At 43.0% G+C, this 19,528-nt stretch overlaps 1 protein-coding gene across 10 annotated transcripts in view; it reads right to left on the reverse strand.

Annotated features, from left to right (window-relative positions):
• The window catches only part of NCAM1 (neural cell adhesion molecule 1), a 222,811-nt gene that overhangs the window by 12,440 nt on the left and 190,843 nt on the right, over positions 1-19,528 (reverse strand). For 9 of the 10 annotated variants that reach the window (XM_081844365.1, XM_081844363.1, XM_081844366.1 and 6 more), the window contains 2 exons: positions 10,735-10,859; positions 7,988-8,168 (listed from right to left, as the gene is read on the reverse strand). In XM_081844365.1, coding sequence (XP_081700491.1) covers positions 7,988-8,168; positions 10,735-10,859 — 306 coding nt within the window. Of the gene's footprint in view, positions 1-3,581; positions 4,119-7,987; positions 8,169-10,734; positions 10,860-19,528 lie in introns of those variants that run through there. The other variant, XM_081844364.1, reaches the window with a different exon arrangement.

Raw genomic sequence — 19,528 nt, forward strand, 5'->3', positions numbered from 1 at the left:
AAGCAGAGTTCATCACATATCAAGGGAGTCTATTCCACTGTTGAACAGCTCTTGAAAAGGTCTATGTGATACTTTTTTAAAGGCCCATTCTGCCCATGCCTGAATCTGCAAAAGGAAGGCTGAAGTATTTACCCAACACTTCTCTCTGACTTTATATCCATCAATATGAAATGAGACACAGAAATCTCACTACTTCCCTTATGTGGCAAGTGGTCTATGGTCCGCCCTCCAAATCTGTGGGTACAGGAGGGTTCCCCACCTCCACAAGCCTTTTTGGACCCATCAGTCATAGTGAGCTGATAGTACTAAGCTACCTTTGAACCATGAAGGCAATTCAACCACAGTTGTAATGTGGAGCCGAGGCTGTAAGAATGGGGAAATATTCCAATTTAGCTGTCTCCCAGTTTCTCATCTTTCCAGCATACTCAGTTTATCAAATGTCCACATCAATTTGGATTTTTTTCCTGCAGGACCGTCACATGTAAATTCAGATGCATTTTTTGTGAGCATTTCTTCTAACATATGCATTTTTGTACACAATTTCCCCTAATATACAGATTTTTGCAAGTAATTTCCCCTTACAGGATGTAGCTTTGTATGTTATTTTCATTAATATTTGCATGTTTGTGCACACCTTTTGGTTAGAAAACTGCATCGCAACATTTGGAGAAGTGTATTTGTGTTTCAGTTCATTCATTGGACTGAGATGTATGGACTAAGGTATTTGCCTTAAAATGCAAAATGAATGAACAATGTATCCCACATCCCTAAGAGTGTGTCAAAATTGGGTGAGGCAGGTAATCGCTGTGAGTTCACAATCCCTGGAGTGTCATGGGAGTGATGCAGAGGGAGGTAATGTTGTTGTGACAACACTATGGCTTCTGCAATACCCAAGATGGAATAATATGCTGTCGTACCACACCTGTCCTCAAAAAGATTGTGTGCAGGGGGCGGGGAGGTGTAGTGGGTGTAAAATAGCAAGGACAAGGCAGGTCACATGCACTTTGTAGCTGCACATCTGTGCATGCAGAAATTCAGAAAGTGATAAGGAACCTTTCCTCTTGGGCTTCCCATCCCCTCACCTCTCCAAGAAACATAGGTACGAGAAGAGAAGTCACGCAAATTGTTGCAGTGAAGACAACAACATAGTTTGTTTTCTTGGGGATGGAAGTAGAGTGCAGAAAAAGAAACCCCTTTGCAAAAAAACAGAAACAAAAAAAACCACCTTCCTGAATAAAGCCAGCAGCTCTTTTTCATCCATTTGGCTTGAGGGGCTTGAAATGTCCACTAAAATGCTAACAGACACACATGTATGCAGAGAACAAAATAAAATGTGTAAACATTTAAAACATTTCCTATGTTTAAGCATCATTGCTGTGTTAGGAGTGAATGTTGACAGCTCTGAGTATATGGAATGGAGCAGCCTGCCAAGCCCTACTATGGAAAAGTGGCTTCTATTAGGACTCAGGGTTGTTCACACATGCAACCTTTGCTCAGAAATGCAAGCCAGGGTACTGTGCTGTCAGGAAAGCTCATCAGCTCAATGCAGTGCCAGGGATGTCCTGACATACTTTGCCAGGGGTCATTCAGAAGGGATCAACCTAGAACCTGTATTGAGCAACGTTGACTGAGATGACTTCACAACATTCTACTGTGCTGGCAGCTTGAAAGTTCTCCTCTCCATTAGCAAGCTGAGACTGAATTGCCTGTGAATCCAGAATCAACACTCCACTATCTGTAACTGTGAATTATTCTGACTTGTGAGGGAGTGCTTTTCACAAAATGTTTAAGGAAAAGCTAATTCCCAATGCTGATTTCCATTGCACAAATTCAACTGCAAACTCCATCTCAACTGACTCGCTATGGATTCCGAATCTCTGAATTTTGCTCAAAATATGACACAGACCTCACTCTATCAGTACCCCAACTCTTAGCTGGGCACTGAACATTCATAGTTCATCTTTTCACTTGAACTTTTCAAGCAGCATTTTGCAATCACCAAGCACAGCAGGTGCAAATAAAATGTGTGTTTCATGTATAGCTTTGCAAAGTCATGGGTATCGGAACAATATTGTGTATCATCTAAATTAAACCCTTGCTCTCAGACAGAATCATCTCATGCCAAAAGCATTCCTGAATAGGAATGGTAAGAAATTCCACCTTTATCAGAATTTGAGCTGGATTCTTGGGTCCTCATTGGAACGGACCAATTTCTAGATTAAATCTGGAGGGAAGAGATGTCCCCAGGCTGCAGTAGGTCTCTCTCCACATCTTGAACAATCCCCAAGGCTGTGCTAAGACTTGGAAATTATTTCCAGTTCCAATCCAGACCTTTTGGCAAACTTCTTAAACAAACCAGAGTGGAACGACAGGGTTTCTCTCTCTCTTTCCCCCAAAGGTGAGTCTTCCTAACCTTCTTTTAATTAATTCCACTTTCTAGGGGGGATGGAATTTCCATGTAATGCTGTGTTGAAAAAATCTGGTGGGCATGCATCCATTTTGTTTTGTACTGACATATGAGAGAAGCTTCTAAAAGGTTATAATAAAGCACAAATAGCAATGAGCTGAACTCTAAATGGGAGATGTGCTATATGTGCTATATTATCTCCTATTGGCTAGCACTCATATGGTGAAGAATGTGATGACAAAGGAAAAATAATATCAGTTTGGCAGGTTATGTATTGCCAGCTAACCTTTGACTGTTGAAAGGGCAGAGAGCAGCTTCTTATGAACTTCTCAGCACAGCAATGGAATCCTAGACCAAAATGGTCATACAAACTTGCACGGTAGAAAGCTGAACCAGCTGGTACTCAAATGACTTTGTCTTCCTGCCATTTGATGCTAAGGGACCCAACTCATGGTGAGCGTGTTGGCAAGCACTGGGGTTGGGCATGAACTAACTGTTTGAAATGGCCACTACACAGCCAAATATTCATTTAAAAAAAAGAATGGAAACATGTAAAACTCCTAACAGTTCTGAACAAATGGCTGTGGCATCACAGTGAACGTCCTAAGGTCCTAATACAGAGATGTATTCCTTCTGTACTGAATGGCACCCAGGGCAAACTGGTTGTCTGAATACCTTACCTGAGGCTGTCATTCTGTATGGCACCATGAACTTTCTGAAATCATGTGTGTGTGAATAAGTGTGGTAGAGCCTTGATAGTAGCAGAGTGGCCTGTGCCACTTCAGATTGCAAGATAGAGAAGCCATGTTTTGAATGGCCCCTCCTCATTTTTTAAAAACTGTTCTGCAAGCTAAAAACAAGCTCAGAACTCTTATCAACTCACATGGCTGCATAAGTAGATTTGCTATTGCCATTGCAATATACTCAGAATGCTACGGACACAGTTTGCAGGGCTCAGCCGTAATGCTCCACGAACCCACAGGCAACAGCTTACTGAACCAACTAGATTTTCTCAGGTCTTCTAATGAATGTAAGCTGCAATGTACCATCCTGAGTTAGACATGTTCAGGCAAACTAGTTCCTAGTAACCCTTTTAACACATGACAAAAGCCTCACGGACAATCTACCCCAAGTAACTCCAGTCACATCAAGATGGGAAGTGTGCAACCATAAATTTTGGATGTTGCTTCTCATTATTTTATTCTTATTCTTCTTAGTTTGTTAAAAAAGATTCTGTTGAACTATTGGCAAGGATGAACAAACAGTGATGTGTGAAAATGGCAACAAAGACCAGTATCAGAAACACTCTTCATTCTTTCCCCCCTTGTAATTTGAAAAGTTGTTTTTACATCCAGTGGTTGAAAACGGGAGAGGGAGGGAATCATGGTATAGGATGCACACACAAAACAGTAAAAATGCCCAATTTGAACCTTTTATCTCCCTCCCTCATTACAAAATAGCACATCTCTCCCCAAAAATAATGGATCTCTTGTGTTCTGCGTTTTATTTCCCGACCCTCAGAACCAATCCTTGGAAATAAGGAATTTAATCTTGCTTTCAGGCCTCAGCGAGAAAACCAGGGTCTTCAAAAGCAAATATCTGTTTGATGCTGTTGTTGTTTGCAAAAGTTTCTAACAGAGCAGAAGCAGAGCTGCTGCAGAGATGAGCCACAAGACAAAGGGGGACGAGGCCGCTGGACATCCCAGAGTTGCTGCAGCCGCCACAAATGATTCCCAAGATGGGGTCAGAAAATGGTTGGGCGTTGTTGGTTTTTTAAATCATCATCATCATCATTAAAACAAAAGATTGGGTGTATGTGAAGTGGATGTTTCCATTGGGGTCCAAAGTGACATGTATGATGACAGACACAGGAAAGGAACAAGGGCGGGGAAGGGATACAGGGGGAAAAGAAAGAGAGAAAGAGAGAAAAATAGGTAAAAAAAAAAAAAAACATCATAAATATAGAAAAAACAATAAGAATTTAAAAGGCTTATTTAACTTAGTATAATTTTTAAAAAAAATGTCCAAAGGGTTAGAAAAATAGAGCAGCAGCGGCAGCAGCAATGGTAATGGTAAAGGTTTATATGGAAGCTGGCAGCGAGAAGAGGAATTTGGAGAGGATGGAGGGTTAGCGAGCAAATGAGACGGAAATCAACACTGTGACAGAGGATGCTTGGAGGACAAGGGAATGAGCTGGCAGTATTTGGCAAAGGAACACATTCCAATGGGGATTTTCAATGCAAGAATAAACAAGCCCACTTCTACCTAATGCCCAGCCTGCCCAAGAAACTCGCCTCAACTTTGGGAATTGCCTCTGCCTTTCTAATCGTCCTTGGGTAGAACTCCATAAGCAGCTGCCCCAGGGAATCCTTGCTGGCAATAAAAACACCCACAACTTCCAGAAATACTGGGGAAGAGATTGCAGCTTGTCTCCTAATAACCACTTGGGTCTCCCAAGAGAGGCACGTCTCAGACCTTACCTGGACTACAAACTTCTAACAAGTCAGCTGCTCCCATTTAAGAATACAGAATGTGGCCGACAGTACGTGCTGTTGGCATAGAGATTGGGACCAAGGGGTTACCAAGCTGGAGGATGGGCACCACTGAACAAGGATGGAGCTGAATCAAAGCAGCCTTTGCCAATTTGGTGCCCTCCAGGAATTTTAGGGTATAACTCCCATTAGTCCCAGCCGGAATTGCCATGCTTGCCCCAACTCCTCACCTCACTGCCAGCCCTTGTGCCAATTGTGTCGGCATGTTGACTACAAAGCCTCTGGGCAGAGAATGGTCTTGCCACATTCTGTATAGCACCTTCTACACCACACCAGAGCTAAATAAACCACACAACGGCAGCAGTGCCCCACACTCCATTAAAGGGAAGAAGAGTCCAGTCTTCTCTGGTCCCTCCCAGCTGATAATTTCTTGTGCACCTCTGCTAACCCTAAGGGCTACCAACTGCTTTTCACCCCTGTTTTGTAAACTGTCACGCTTTCCATTTGAACTTAAAACAGGTTATAAAATGGAGCTGAAATGGATTTTTTAGTTTTTGCAAAATTTTGAAAGAATTTTCCAGCCAGAAAGCCAAATGCTTAAATTTCAGACTTGAACTTTGAAATTTGGCTGCCAGTTCTGTGACTCAATTTTATGGCGTTAATGCCAAATTTCAACCAGCCAATTCAATTCCCTTTTAAATACCTTTTTTCTTTTAGTGATCTGGATCCAACAATAATTTGGAATGTTTGGGGGCCGGGGTGGGGAAGGGGAAGTCAAACCAGGAAGATATAAATTCAAATTCTTGGAAACAAATTTGAATTGGAAAACGCGCTTGAGAACCAAACACCACCACTGCCCTACCCCAGAATTTGTTACAGCTCTGGCCATGAAATTTGTCCTTCAATGAGTTGATGGTGTGGAACATTAGTTAGAGATGCTGGTGTGGCAAACGAGAACATCAGTCAGTTTAGTATGTTACTGAGTGTCTCTGCTTAGTTAGGCATAATCTTTAGGTGGCAAATGACATTGTGTCCACCTCAACCCTTCCGAAAGTAAGAGGAGAAAAGGCAAAATGCAAAGATTACCACAAAGCCCAAGTAAAGCCTTCTTCTCCAAGGTGTCTCCATCACCCTTACCCAAAAATGGAGCTATATGCATGGAGGCACAGGGCTTGCCATGAACAGGGAGTGAAGTCTTTAGCCTTCTCTCTGTTGCTCATCAAGTTGATGAGTAAAATACACCACAAAAATGGGGGAAACATCGCTGATAGGCAAAAAAGAGTAAATATAGATGTATTCCAGGCACAATGGGATTTATTTGTGGGCGGGGAATCCTCCTTGGGGACATGCTTCTAGCAGCAGTTGTTAAATTCAAGGGATTCTAGTATCCCTTGCACTTGCCTGCTGCAGACATGTGCCCCTTCAGAAGGATTCTGTGCCCCCAAATATGTCAGGCTTAGTATAAATCTATTTCTAGCTCCTAAAATGTTTTCCTCTTTTGCCCGTTACCTTCATGAGCCAACACAAAATGGATTAAGCAAACGAAGGCAAATATAAACATGGTCTTAATTTGCGTCATGAGGTTCAGTTCTTCTTGGCACAATGTGTGATTAAACTGCCTTGGCAAGAAATGTTGAATTTTAATTTTTTTCTTATTACCAAGTATAGAAAGCTTAGGCTAAGAGGTGTGTGGCAAGTGAATGAGTGATTTTCCTCCTTCTGCTCTGAGTCCACGGCTCACTACATTACTTTCCAAATAACAGCAGCATGTTGCAACGTGATTTCATAGCCCAACATTCAGGCAGCTGCTCTGCCCGTGGACTCGGTGTTCTGCATTTACTGTGCAATCAATATCTCAATGTGCCAAAACAGTTATTTTTGAGACGCTATTTGTTCAAGGTCTAAAATAGCAAGAGTTCTGTAGAGGTGAACAATTTCATGGTCACAATGGTACTTAATATCAAGTGTCACCAGAGTTTTTGCTAATCCCTAAGCTTGGTTTTGCCTGTGGTTGACATTTTAAGAAGGGGTGGTTAACCTGTGACTCTAGAAATGTTAAGATTCCATCAGCCCCAGCTAGTGTGGCCAATAGGAAAGGATGGGAATTATAATCCAGTAACATCTGGGGGGGGGGCACAGGTTAACCACTCCTGCCAAGGCCTTCTTCAGCTGCTCCAAAGCTGCTAACTTTTCCTCCAGGCATTACTGCCTTGATATATGGTACACATTAGAAAAATTGAGTTACGCTTTTGATTTTTAATAATACCATAAAGTGCCTTATTTACTTCTGTGGTTTCTCATTTGTGTAAATACACCTCTGTGTGGTAAAAATCAAGCTAGAACTTGAATCAAGCTTTCTTTGAATATTAAGGTTGCATCTCCTTTGGCTATATCTTGGGGAATAGCCGATATGAAAGAAAGCAAAAAATCGCATGTGAAAACTAAGAAGGAGAAAAGCTCACACTTCTTGAGCATCACATCTGCTTAAGCCTCAATGCCAGAGATGCTCCTGTAGTATGAAGGGGTGAAAAATCCACAGGTACATTTGAACGTCAGTCCCTGCTGATGTTGGTCCTCCCCATGTTGCTGCAACTCCAGCTTCCATCAGACATAGCCAGCATGGCCAGTGGGCATGGATCATGGCTGTTGTAGCCCAGCAACATCTGAAGGTTTACAAGTCCCCCAGGCCTGCTTCACAGCACTGGCCATTGGAGGAAAGAAGAAGTACATCGCCAGAAACAATGGCACGGGACCTGGATTTTGCCCTTTGCCTTGACGATGGGTTTGAAGATTCTCACCTGAGTGCCATGAGTTACAAGGAACTACCACTTCATGGACTTGGCGGGCAGGGGAAATGGTTAAACCAGTTGGACTGTACTATGGATCGACCTATCGTGTTTGGTATGTCCAAGGCTGAGTAATAAAGCTTTAGATGGGTAACCGGTTATGAGAATGGCTGTAAGCAAGCAAGTTGCTGAGGATTTTGGTGTTTTTTGGTTTTTAAAAATCTCAAGCACATTAAAGGATGTGGCGCTGTTGCATTAATTCCAAGCAGAAAACAATGGCGGGAAGCTGGTTGCTGCCATACCTGGGATGATGGTTGGCTGTGCTGAAGTCCTGAAGGCATAATGCGCAGGCTTGGATTTCCCTTGCTGGTTCTCCGCAATCACATAGACCTCGTATTCAGCGTTCCAGTCCAGAGCCTTGAGTATGACATGGTCACTGCTTGAAGGAAGACGCATCTCAGGTTTCCATTCAGCGGAATGCTTCTGTGGAAATGCAGCGTGGGTTGCGGGAATGGATAGAAAAGGCAGGGAGGGCAGTTTAGCAGTGAGCTGCTGTTTAGACAAGGCTATGATTTCTGAACATGCAAGAACATCTAGATCCAGGAAAACGGTTTCTCTCCTCCTCTCCTCTCTGCCCTAAAGTAATGCCTTTGGCACAAAAGTGGTAGGAATTAAAGGAGCCTAGGAAGATGCCTTATAGCTTCTGACTGGCCAAAAAACGATTCTGTCTTTTTTAGCGGGGAGAGGGTCTTTTTACCACTTTCCATCAAATAACGAGAAAAGAAAGTATGTCTAAAAGTCACAAAAGGCGAAATAAAATTGTGCTGAAATTTTCACAGGTGGTGTGCTGGGTTTGTCTTGTGCTTACCTCCCTTTTGAGGTGGCAGAGGAGTTTTGTGGGTCCCCTTTCTTTCAGTGTATAAGTCACTGCTCTGGGGGTCTGCATTCTACAGCCCTCTTGGGTACGTATACTTTCTGAAAACCCTCAACGTTCTTGGCGGGGTTCTCCTGTAAGCACAGGAAAATGGGGAGACATCTCCCCATCCCACGTATCATGAACCACTGGCAGTCAAGGACAGAACACTGGAGAAATGTTTACTTGGAAGAAGAAGAAGAAACACCACCTTAAGCCACTTTGAAAAGACAAGGTAAGCTCAACCCTGCACTCACTGAAAGCCCGCTGCACTCACTGAGGTGCAATGGTGGGATGCTTGCCAGCAGGAAGATCCAAAATGATCCAAAGCTGGGGAGGAGGTGGGGTTGAGCCTGAATGAGGTTCGGCTGGATCCAAAGCCAGTCTCACTGCTGGCAGGTGACTCTATCAGGCTTGACCTGGACCTGATTGCTGTGTCATATTGCAGCTGGTGCAGGGATCAGGCCTGGTCATCCTGCCTCTCCCCCACCACACAGAAAAATATAAACATAAATACATTCGACTGTAAACAGAGTTGTACAACGCATACCAACAAGCCGCTTATGTCATGGGCTGGTTGGACATAGAGGTATAATGGGAGGAACCAACTGGGGAACCACCAAGGGAAGAAGGCTCAGAGCCTGGGGTGAGACAACAATGAGTGGTCAGAGGAAGAAGACTGGGAAGAGGTAACAGGGCTTAGTGAGCTGAGAGCTGGTAGCAGAGAGAAGTCCAGAATCAGAGGCAGAAACTGAAGCAGGAGGGTGGTAGGAGAGAGGCTAAGACAGGCATAGGCAAACTTGGCCCTCCAGATGTTTTGAGACTACAATTCCCATCATCCCTGACCACTGGTCCTGTTAGCTAGGGATGATGGGATTTGTAGTTCCAAAGCATCTGGAGGACCGAGTTTGCCTATGCCTGGGCTAAGAGATAGAGACGAGTCAGGGCTGGTGCAGAGCCATGGGTGTCTCCTCCTCCTGCTGCAACAAGCTCCCTTCCCCGCTTGTCTCCCAGAACCAGAAGAGGCATGAAAAGGGCAGAGGAGAGGTTGGCTGCACGCAGGTGCAGTCTCTGAGTGCTTGGGGAAAGCCCTGGAGAGGAGGGGACAGACAGCTGTGAGGAGGTGGGGACGTTCAGTCTCGGCAACTGCGTTTCTCAGAGTAAGACCATCAGGAATAAGCTGCTGTGCTCATTAGGCCTGACGCTCAAGCAAGTCTTCAGAGATCGTGTTTCTGTTAACCCCAGCTTTGAGCTGTGTGATTATCGTCACTCCTGTGATGCCATAACAGCAACAGAAAGCTTTGGCGACTTCCTCTTATAAAACACCTAATAAAAAACCCTCTAAAATATAAAGTAACATAAAATTATGAATAACATACAGATACCATTAGCAAAATGTTAAAAACAGGTGCATGTAAGTGAATTATATGCCTGGCAGGCATGCTGAAATGAAACTGTTTTTAGCAGGCATATGCAATAGTATAGTGAGGGTACCTGCCTAAAGTTAATAGGCAGGGAATTCCAAAGCAAAGGTGCTGCTACACTGAAAGGTCCAAAGAATCCGAATAGACATTATATGGTCCTCATAGAAGTGAAAGTAGTTCCCCAGATCAAAGCAGCCGATTAGGCACATATGGGGTAAAGCAACCCTTCAAATAACATGGCCCCAAGCTGTTAGAGGTAGCCAAATTGGTGCCTGGGCCCCCAAAATGGAGAGACCTATAGCTCCCATCATCCCAGAAGATTGGCCACATTTGCTGGGGCTGATGGGATTTGTAGTCCACAACATCTGGAAGGCACCGTGTTGGCTAGGCGTTGGGTCAGAAGAACGAAGGAAATAACTTTTAATTGAATAAAGATGTGTCCTGGATTAGCTCAGAAGCAAGATTTTTGTTCTAAAATAATGCTGTTTTAAACACAAGTATTTCTAAAGACTGCAGGTAAGAAGCGCCTGCTAAGACACATATCTGTGTCATCTAAAAGCAAAAGGCTGCTTCAGAATGATATGCAAACTTATACAAATTTAGATTGACTGAAGTCATAGGGAATGAAAAATGTTTTTAATCACTTGACAGCCCAGGAAACAATTCATAAAACACTACGCAGGGCTTGCCCAGATGCCAGTGTCTTACTTACAACTCTGTATTTGATGAGATAGTGCCGAATGGGGGAGCCTCCATCATCTTGCTTGATGAGATTCACTTTAAAGGAGTTTCCATCTTCTCCCATCTGGCCTTCCAGCTTGGGTGCGCTGGGCTCACCTGCAAAAAATGGTACATTTCACATTTAACATCCTGTCAAGTAGTTAGCTCAACTAACTACTGAAAGCATAAATGAAATCCCACAAGCATGAAATTCAAAATGGTTGCAGCTGTACAGCACACATTTCTTGTGTTCCTTCTGGGAGGACTTGCGGATTCAGAGTGCAGAATGCCAAACATCTAAGTACTAACATGCTTAAATGCTTTCAATGTGGATTCCATATAGATTTAGAACCTATGGGAAACTTATCCCAGATTCTTTGACTCTTTTGGAAGGCAGTCGCAAGCAGTTAGGTAGCTGCAGAAATGTCCTTCTTACCTAGTCTCCATGATGGGCAGATCATTTAGCACTCCAATTGGCCTACTCAACCATCCTGGATTTTTTCCAGCTTAGCTACCTCATCATTTAAACAGCCTTGTCTTCTATTGCTGTTTATTTATTTACACAATTTATGAATCACTTTTCCAGCTTCTATAAGCACAAGAAGTGATGTATGAAAATCCTATCTTGTACCCCAGATTGTAGCCATCCTTTGCTAGGATAATATTGTACTCTGCAAAACAGAGAAGGTCCTATCTGTTAATTTCAGTTTCGTTGTTTCTCATTTTTCTAGTCTTCCGTTCACATCAGTTTGTAACTTTTTAAAAAACAACAAAGGCCTCATGAAAGTTCATCAGCATTTTAGTGCAAATTTCGAATATACACATTTCTGTATGCAATTTTGCTGAATATACATTTTACAACAGTTTTCCCTAATATAATGAATTATAAATGCTATTTTCACTAATATATGCATTACTACGCACCCTTTACCCTAGTATATACATTTTGTACACATTACTTGGCCGGAGAAGCGCATTGCAAAATTTGAAGATGTGAAAATTTTGAAGGATGCCTGTGCATTGCTTTGCATGTTGTTTTGGGAAGGTCATATTAGGTAGGTTTGCTTTTAAATGCGAATGAACCAAAGTCTCCCCATTCCTACTGCAAATTCTCTCTCCTTGACAGACTCTCCTGGATTGCTTCTTGCCCAAAGCTGCTTACTCATTAGAACTAACAAAAAGGAACAGAGCTATCTGACCCAACCAGGACTTGTTATCTGCCATGTTCTTAACAGTCATGCTCTCTCTCTCCCTCTCATCTGAAGAAGTGTTGTACCTGAAGAAGTGTGCACGCACACCAAAGCTTATACCCAGAACAAACTCAGTTGGTCTCCAAGGTGCTACTGGACAATTTTTTAATTTATTTCTACTGAGTCAGACCAACACGGCTACCTACCTGAACCCCTTTCATCCCACAATTTCTTCCATTTGGTCTGTGACTTCTAGGCACAGGTTCGAGAGGGCAGGGTTTTTTTTTGACCTGACACTTTCCCCCAGGAAAACTTACTATTTACCGCTAAATCAGAGCAAACACCAATCCACAGAAAAGCTGATTGATGTTTGCTCCAATTCAGCTGTGAACAGCCTGCTTTCCCAGGGAAAGTGATGGGACAAAAGAAAAAACCTCTTGGATCCATGCCTAGAAGCCATGGAACAGTGGATGAGCCTTTACACACACACACACACACACAGCCTTCAGCCTGTTATCTTCTTTTGGCTTTACAATATAGGCTCATCTACACAACCAACAAATAATAAAACTAGACTTGATTATAACATGTGGGGAAAAGGATACGTCCCATAAGTTTGATTATATGAAGGCTACAAAAGTGAGCATACAGGCAATGAGATTCTGACAACTCCAAATATTTAGAAGAATGTCAGAAAGAAGGGCCAAGGGTTCCATCCTGCCCTCTGTTGCTGCTGCTGCTGTTTTCTCCCTCTCACATCACACTAGAATTCAGAATCTTTCAATGAAACCAATGAGCAACAGACTCAGGGCAGACAAAAAGCTATTGCTGTCATCTTCCAGCTTGCAACTTCCCACTAGGGCAATTGGACTGGCACCGTGGGAAGCAAGATGCTGGGCTACATGGACCTTTGGCCTGATTCAGCAGAGTTGTTCTCAGGTTAATATAAGAAGGCAAAACACAGTAAATTATCAAAAGGTAGCTTCAATCCAGTTATAGTTATGGAGGGTCATTTTGATTAAGAATTAAGAGAAAGGTCTCCATGATACAAAAACATTTCCCTTACATCATGGGTGTGGCCAAGTCAAAGAATGAAGGAGACTATGGAGCTCTCTATTCTAGAGTTGCTGCTAAATGCCTTCCCCAACTTAAGGTGTATTAGGGGATTTGGATGTTGGAAGATTGTCAAGGCAACAGGGTTTTGATTAAAGCCTGGGAATTTCCTGGGGGCTCAGCACATCCCTAAGGTATCTAGGTCAAGGTTTGGGATGAATCATGGAACCCCACTGCTTCTGAAAACAAATAAGCAGATGGCTTGGGCCCTCCAAGTACCATGTACCTAAAGGTGCAAAGTGGAAGGTGATCATTTCTCTCCCAGTACTAAACAAACATGATGCCAATATTTGCAGGTTTTGCACAGAAGGAAGCCAATAACAAGGCATGTATTGCCTTATATCATCTTTTGCCTTTAAAATGTCCTTGCCCTTCCTTCCTTACTTAAATATCCATGTTCTGGGGAGCACGGGTACTACAGCAGCAACAAATCAATCATGCTTCCATTAAGAGGCAAACGGCCTGAGCAAATGACAGGCACCCTCCTCCCTCCCCTGGTTACTTCCAGTGCCCTTTCTCCCTCATTTCCCCTTAGTGCCATTCTTGCCACCTGTCATGCTGACTGTGCCACGGGGGAGGAGGGGGAGGAAGGTGAAATCCATAACTGACTAAGAGGCTTCCGCAATCCATCTTTTCTGTGGGAACTGATTTGTGCTCCCCCTTCTTTGGAAGGCAACTTGCTCTGACGTGGATTTTGGTCCTTTGACAGCCACTGAGGGAGCAAATGACAGTAACAGAAGGGTGAGTGAATAGGTTGCTTTCTTTGGGTAGTGGTTATTGATCTGTTTCCCAGGACGTGATGAACAATTAATCCTTTACCTGCTTAACAGGATCAAAGGCTTTGCCCTCAATAACCTTTCTTGGGATCTCAGAATTCACCCAGAGACTCTTTATAGATTAGGGTCCAGAGACTAGTTAACAAACTGGTACAGTACTAGGATGTAAATCCAGGCCGGTTTGAAGTTACTTTTGACATGGCTTGCACATAAAAACCTTTAAGGTGGATCATGTCTTTTGCGTTTTGTCAACTGCAGGACATATTGCCAAGCATCTTGCCAATGGCCAATACCCTACTGTTAGTTCCAAGAGTCTTGTATTTAAGTCAATGCCACAATAAGGTCCAACCGCTGAGAACAGATACATCCTCCACTAATTTGTATAGTCCTTCTTTGAAAGCTTAAGACAAATTCATGAAGGATAATCCTATTGAGACCAGTTTGGCATAGTATTCACTGGGAAGGCGGGAATTCTGTATTGATTTGCTATGGATGTGATGTATGTGATGTCAATAAAAGGTTTGATGATGATGAATACAGCCTCCATATTCCAAGGTAGAATACCTCTGAAGACCAAGACTTCACAGAACTTCCTTTTCTACTCTCAGTGATATTTTCGGGGAAAAGAAGCATTTTGATTCTATTCAGAATGTGGGAACCGAACTTCCCTCATCCTCAATCTGAAGAAAATTCTACTGTCTGGGCAAGAAGGGGCTCAACTGATGTAGTTATAACAATGCTGTTGCTGAGTTTTTGCTCAAGTGCAACGCAGAAAGCACAGGGCTCCTTGGATGGAGAGACTGCTTCATCTTCAGATGCAGGTTTGCTGATGGCGGAAAAAGTAAACAAGGACACTCAGGAAATTCTGGGGAACCATTGACAATAAGAAGTACTTCATTTCTACTACACTGCAGAACCAAAAGAAATACAGAAAGGAAAAGTGGCCCAATAAATGTTTCTCTCTACCTGCCCCCACCCCACCAGCATACTAGCACTCAGCCAACGAAGGAGTCAGTATGTGGAGGAACTTAATCTATAAAACTATAATCTACCTATGAAACTCACTGAGACAGAATGCTGTGGTGGCCAATAGTGCAGGATCTTTTAAAAGGATTAAGAGAAATTCACAAGGTGACGGCCTAGCAACATATTTAGGAGTAGATACTAGGGACCAAGATCTGACTGGTGAGTACTGGAGAAGACTGAAGTTTGGTCTGACAAAGAAATTTGACCAATCAGTTTTGCAACAGCCCTGATGCTGTTTGTTTAGGGTAAGTGTGGAGCCCAAGTGTCTTTTTCTTTCTTTTTTAATAAATGCAAAATGCCTTAGGTCTATCTATAGCAGAGAGGTGGAACACTTTTGCTGGTTATAACTGCACCATTATTATTATTATTATTATTATTATTATTATTATTATTATTATTATTATTTTAAATAACTTTTGTTGTGTTTAATTTCTCACTATCCAAACACCAAATCAGTCCTAACTCTGTAGAGACAGCTGAAGTCTTGAGAGAGAGAGAGAGAGAGAGAGAGAGAGAGAGAATTTCCTCCAGCATTAATGCGTTCTGGAGCATAACCTAGCAAAAATGGTTTGATTAGGAAGTGTCCTAATTCATCCCTCAGGGTGCATGTGTGCATTCTTCAAAAAAAGAAAGGTAAAAAAACAAAACGCCCTGCTCTCCCCACCCCTCATTCCGTTAAAAATTGGCGAGCAGAAGCAGCAGTGAGGTCTTGTATGATTAAAGCTCTGCTGCTTTTAGTGAAGTGTGCCTTGTATATATTTCCAATTCCATTAGGGCGCCTTATCAGGAATAATGGGAAATAAATTACCGCTGTCAAAATAAATGAACAAAAAAAATTACTATGTGATGCATTCCCCCTAGTTCCTCTTATTATTCATGGCCCCAAGTGTAATCTGTACTGGGTCACGTCCAAACTCATAGGTTGGGCTTTCTCGGCACAGATGATGCCATGCCAGTCTTTGGGAACAATCTGACAGGAGAGCCCTTCACTTCAAAGGAGGCTGTGCAGGAAGGCTTTGAGGTCCCCTTTGGCTTTTTTACAGAGGCCACGCCTACAGACAGCTTGCCAAAATATCCAGCCCACTTCTTGAACTCACTGCCACAAGATGCACTGGTAGCCACTAGCTTAAGGACTTTACATGTTACATGTGGGCGGAGCATTATCTGCCAGCTTGTCTTTTTGCCCTGCAGGATCTACTGACACAAAGAGACCACTCAAGGCTCTTTCACAAATTACATTAAATGTGTGGAAGAGGGCAGAATCCATGGCCATGAGGCATTGATATTTCATGTGGGTGGGTGGTACAAAAATACATCCATAAAATTAAAATAGAGCTCATGATACATTAGTGCATCATCTAGAAACCTCTTGTTGCATAGGAACATTAAGAAGAGCTATGGTAGACTTCATCGGAAGATTTCACCTAGATCTCATCCTGTTTCTAGCAGTGGCCTGATGACACGCCTACCTAGCTTGCTCAAGTTGTGAGTGCTAATTGTACTTCACGGAGGTTTCCTAATACACAGTGTATGGCTAATATTCTAACTATCATCAAGTGGAGCAGTTGTTTTCTGAAATCTGTTGATCAAGAACTGGGGTTTTCTGGCCCTTGAAGTGTCCTTAGATTTCTGCCTCAAAAAATTATTTTCTAACTGAAAGGAACAAAGTGTGTTGACTACCTTGTTGGCCACCAACCCCATAGTCAATTAGGCCAGACACTATTCTGACTGCTGCTGCTACTGCTGCTGCTAATGAAGGCTGTAGGTTTTGCAAATCCCATTACAGCACAAAGCAATTCAGCAGTTACAGTGCTTGAAGACGAAGTTACATTGCAGCGCAAATTAAATGGGGACAAATGAGTTCTGACAGGCTGGGGGGAGGCAGTGTACCAGGTTACCTCTCCCGGGCGTCGTAAAAGCATTGAGATGATAGTGAAATAATTACCTTTCCCCCACAGCCCTTGCAGATTATGACTCTCCTGTCCCCTAAAGGCCATAAATGAGGAGGGATTTCCTGTTGCGGAGCTGGGTAAATACTTGCCCATATTATGAATGTGGCACAGGCTAGTGCCAAACTGGTTTTGTACACAGCTGACCTGTGGCAGCTGATGTGAAACCATCTGGGCACTGATGCAAGCTCAGTAGTAGCATTGCTTGCTCACCACTTGGAAGTGAGGCCAAACTTGCATCACTTGTCATGTGCTTCTGTCGTCTCCAAGCGATGCTCATGAGTTCTGGGATTCAGAGCTCTTTGCTCTATATTACCAACGCCAGCAGCAGCAGCAGCAGCAGCAGCAGCATATCTTTGTAAGGTTTCTACTACAAAAGAAGAGCTCAAGCATGTTTGCTGCTTCTCCCTCAACCCAGTTTCTCCTTTATGTCACCACACAGCACATTTGCCAGAATGTAACCCACCTTGTGGTGTCATTTCCCTGTAGCCTATTTATTGCACAAAGGCTTTCTGAGAAATTCTACGAGAGAGCTCTCAAAAGCCTGGATACACTCTCAATGATTTTGGCTATGAAATTATCTTCTAAGATCGTAGGTTCTTTGCTGCTGTTTTAATTCGACAAGGGCTCTGTACAACGTATCGCAAGCCCCTTCCTCCTAGAAAACTGCTCAAAACTTAGTAGCAGATGAAGCTGCCTTAGAATGAGTTAGAACATTAGTCCATCCATTCCAGGGACGGAACCTGGACCCTTCTCTGCATGCAAAGCATATGGGCCCTTCCCCCAGGCAGACCTAGTGCCTCCAATGGAGTTTTAAAGAAACTGTAATGAACTGAAATTAGCACCACTCGAACTCAGAATCATCATAATGCAAAAGAAACACAATGTAGGTCTCTCCCATTCTCTATGGAATTGGGTTTCACAAACCACAGTGGGCTGTTAAAAGCCTAAAATTGTGCATTTGGGGTTAGAAACACAAAGCTTAACCCGGGCTTGGATATGCTTGGAGTAGACCCATTCATATCTGGAACAGGTGTGTATCAACCATCTTCTTCAAACAAGAGCACTCAAGCATTCAGTAAACGTGTCAGCAGGGTTGCACCAGCTAGTTGCACCCCAAACACCGGCACCATACCCATGCTCAGAACAAGGGGTGCAGACACAGCTACAATCTACAGCAGGGATGGGGAACCTATGGGTCATTCTGGCTTATTTTTTTATTTACTGCCTTAAATACTGCCTTTCTGCCAAGGAACCCAAAGTGGTTCACAATTTTAAAATACTAAAATGAATAAATGCCATCAATATAGAGCAGCAGAGATCCTCTCTCACTCTGACTGAGGGCACCCTAGGCTTCATGGCCTTCCTTGCCTCTGTCTTAAGACACAGAGGTCTCTAGCGGCCCCTGACTCAACAGTTCTCTCAGGCTATAGCTGGTTCTGTTGGGGGGTAGAGGGTAGTGCTTGCTGGCTTGGACACCTCACATTCTTCAGTCACACCTGCTGCACTGGCACAACCCTCTGGCTGCAGCCTCCCAGAAGTTATAGTTCAGATGTTGTAGGACTGCAACTCCCATCATCCCTTACTACTGGGCACGTTGGCTAGGGCTGATGAGAATGGAAGTCCAACAAGATGGGGTGTGTGTGGATAGGTTCCCCATCTATGTCCTAGAGCTCAGTGGAACTTACTTCTGCATAAATGCATGAAATGAGTTTGGATAATTCCATTTTACATTGTGAATAAGAACATGCTTTTTGTTAGTCATATATGCATGCCCATTTGTTACCCTGAAGGGACCTTACGGTCCCCTGCTGGAACATGCTCTCAATATAGCTAGCACTTATAAGCGAATAGTGTAAAAACCTGAGCTGCACTCATTTCAGAGTAGGAATAAATGTGAGTGAGGGTGGATTCAAGGCAGGAAATGTTTAGGCATCAATATGGCACATCCTTATTGTGTTTGGTGTTTTTAACCCAAAGCACACAATTTGGCCAGAATTTTTGGCTTAATCACATCACCAAGCTGTAAAAAGGAAAAAAAGAATAATTATCCAGGCATAAACACTCATGTAGATTAGTACTATGATGCTTCAGCAAAAACAAATAACAGTTCACATGTTTAGTACATTAGTACAGGGGCTTGGCCAAAAAGGCTGCCCCACCCCCACACAATTAAGGTCAAGCTTTAAATAGTTCAAAAGTTTGGCTGAGCCTTAGTTAAGAATATTCTGTCCGAACCAACCGATAATCTTAGCATAACTCTCAAGTGCCACTAGCTGAAGAGAAAAAGAAGTGTTGTTATTAAAAAGTTCATACAAAAGATCATGCTCAGAACATGCGCATGAAACTGAAAAGAGAAAGGAGCTGGGAAGCCAAGATGACAGCTGGGAGGGTAAAGGGAAGCCCATTTACACAGTGCCTTCAGAGTTTATTCTGCTGGCTGTTAACTTCTAGGAACACAAATGGACCCTGAGGTAGACTCTTGAGGTGTGAGGTACTTCTGCTCATAGTTCCAGACAGGCTGGGGCACTCTACCCCAAAGAGATGTGGTTGGCCTCTTCCTCCAACTTTAGGTGAGCTGTCAAGATTTTTAAAGTTATTTTTCCCACCTAGCTTTTAGGTTTGAAGCTTTTATCCCCCCTACGAATCAAACTGTGGTTGTCCTATACTGCTCTTGGATTTAATATTTTTAAAACTGGTAGTATTATATTTCAGTTTTTTATTGTAAAATG

Source organism: Podarcis erhardii (assembly GCF_964252035.2).
Source record: "Podarcis erhardii genome assembly, chromosome: 16".
NCBI lineage: Eukaryota > Metazoa > Chordata > Lepidosauria > Squamata > Lacertidae > Podarcis > Podarcis erhardii.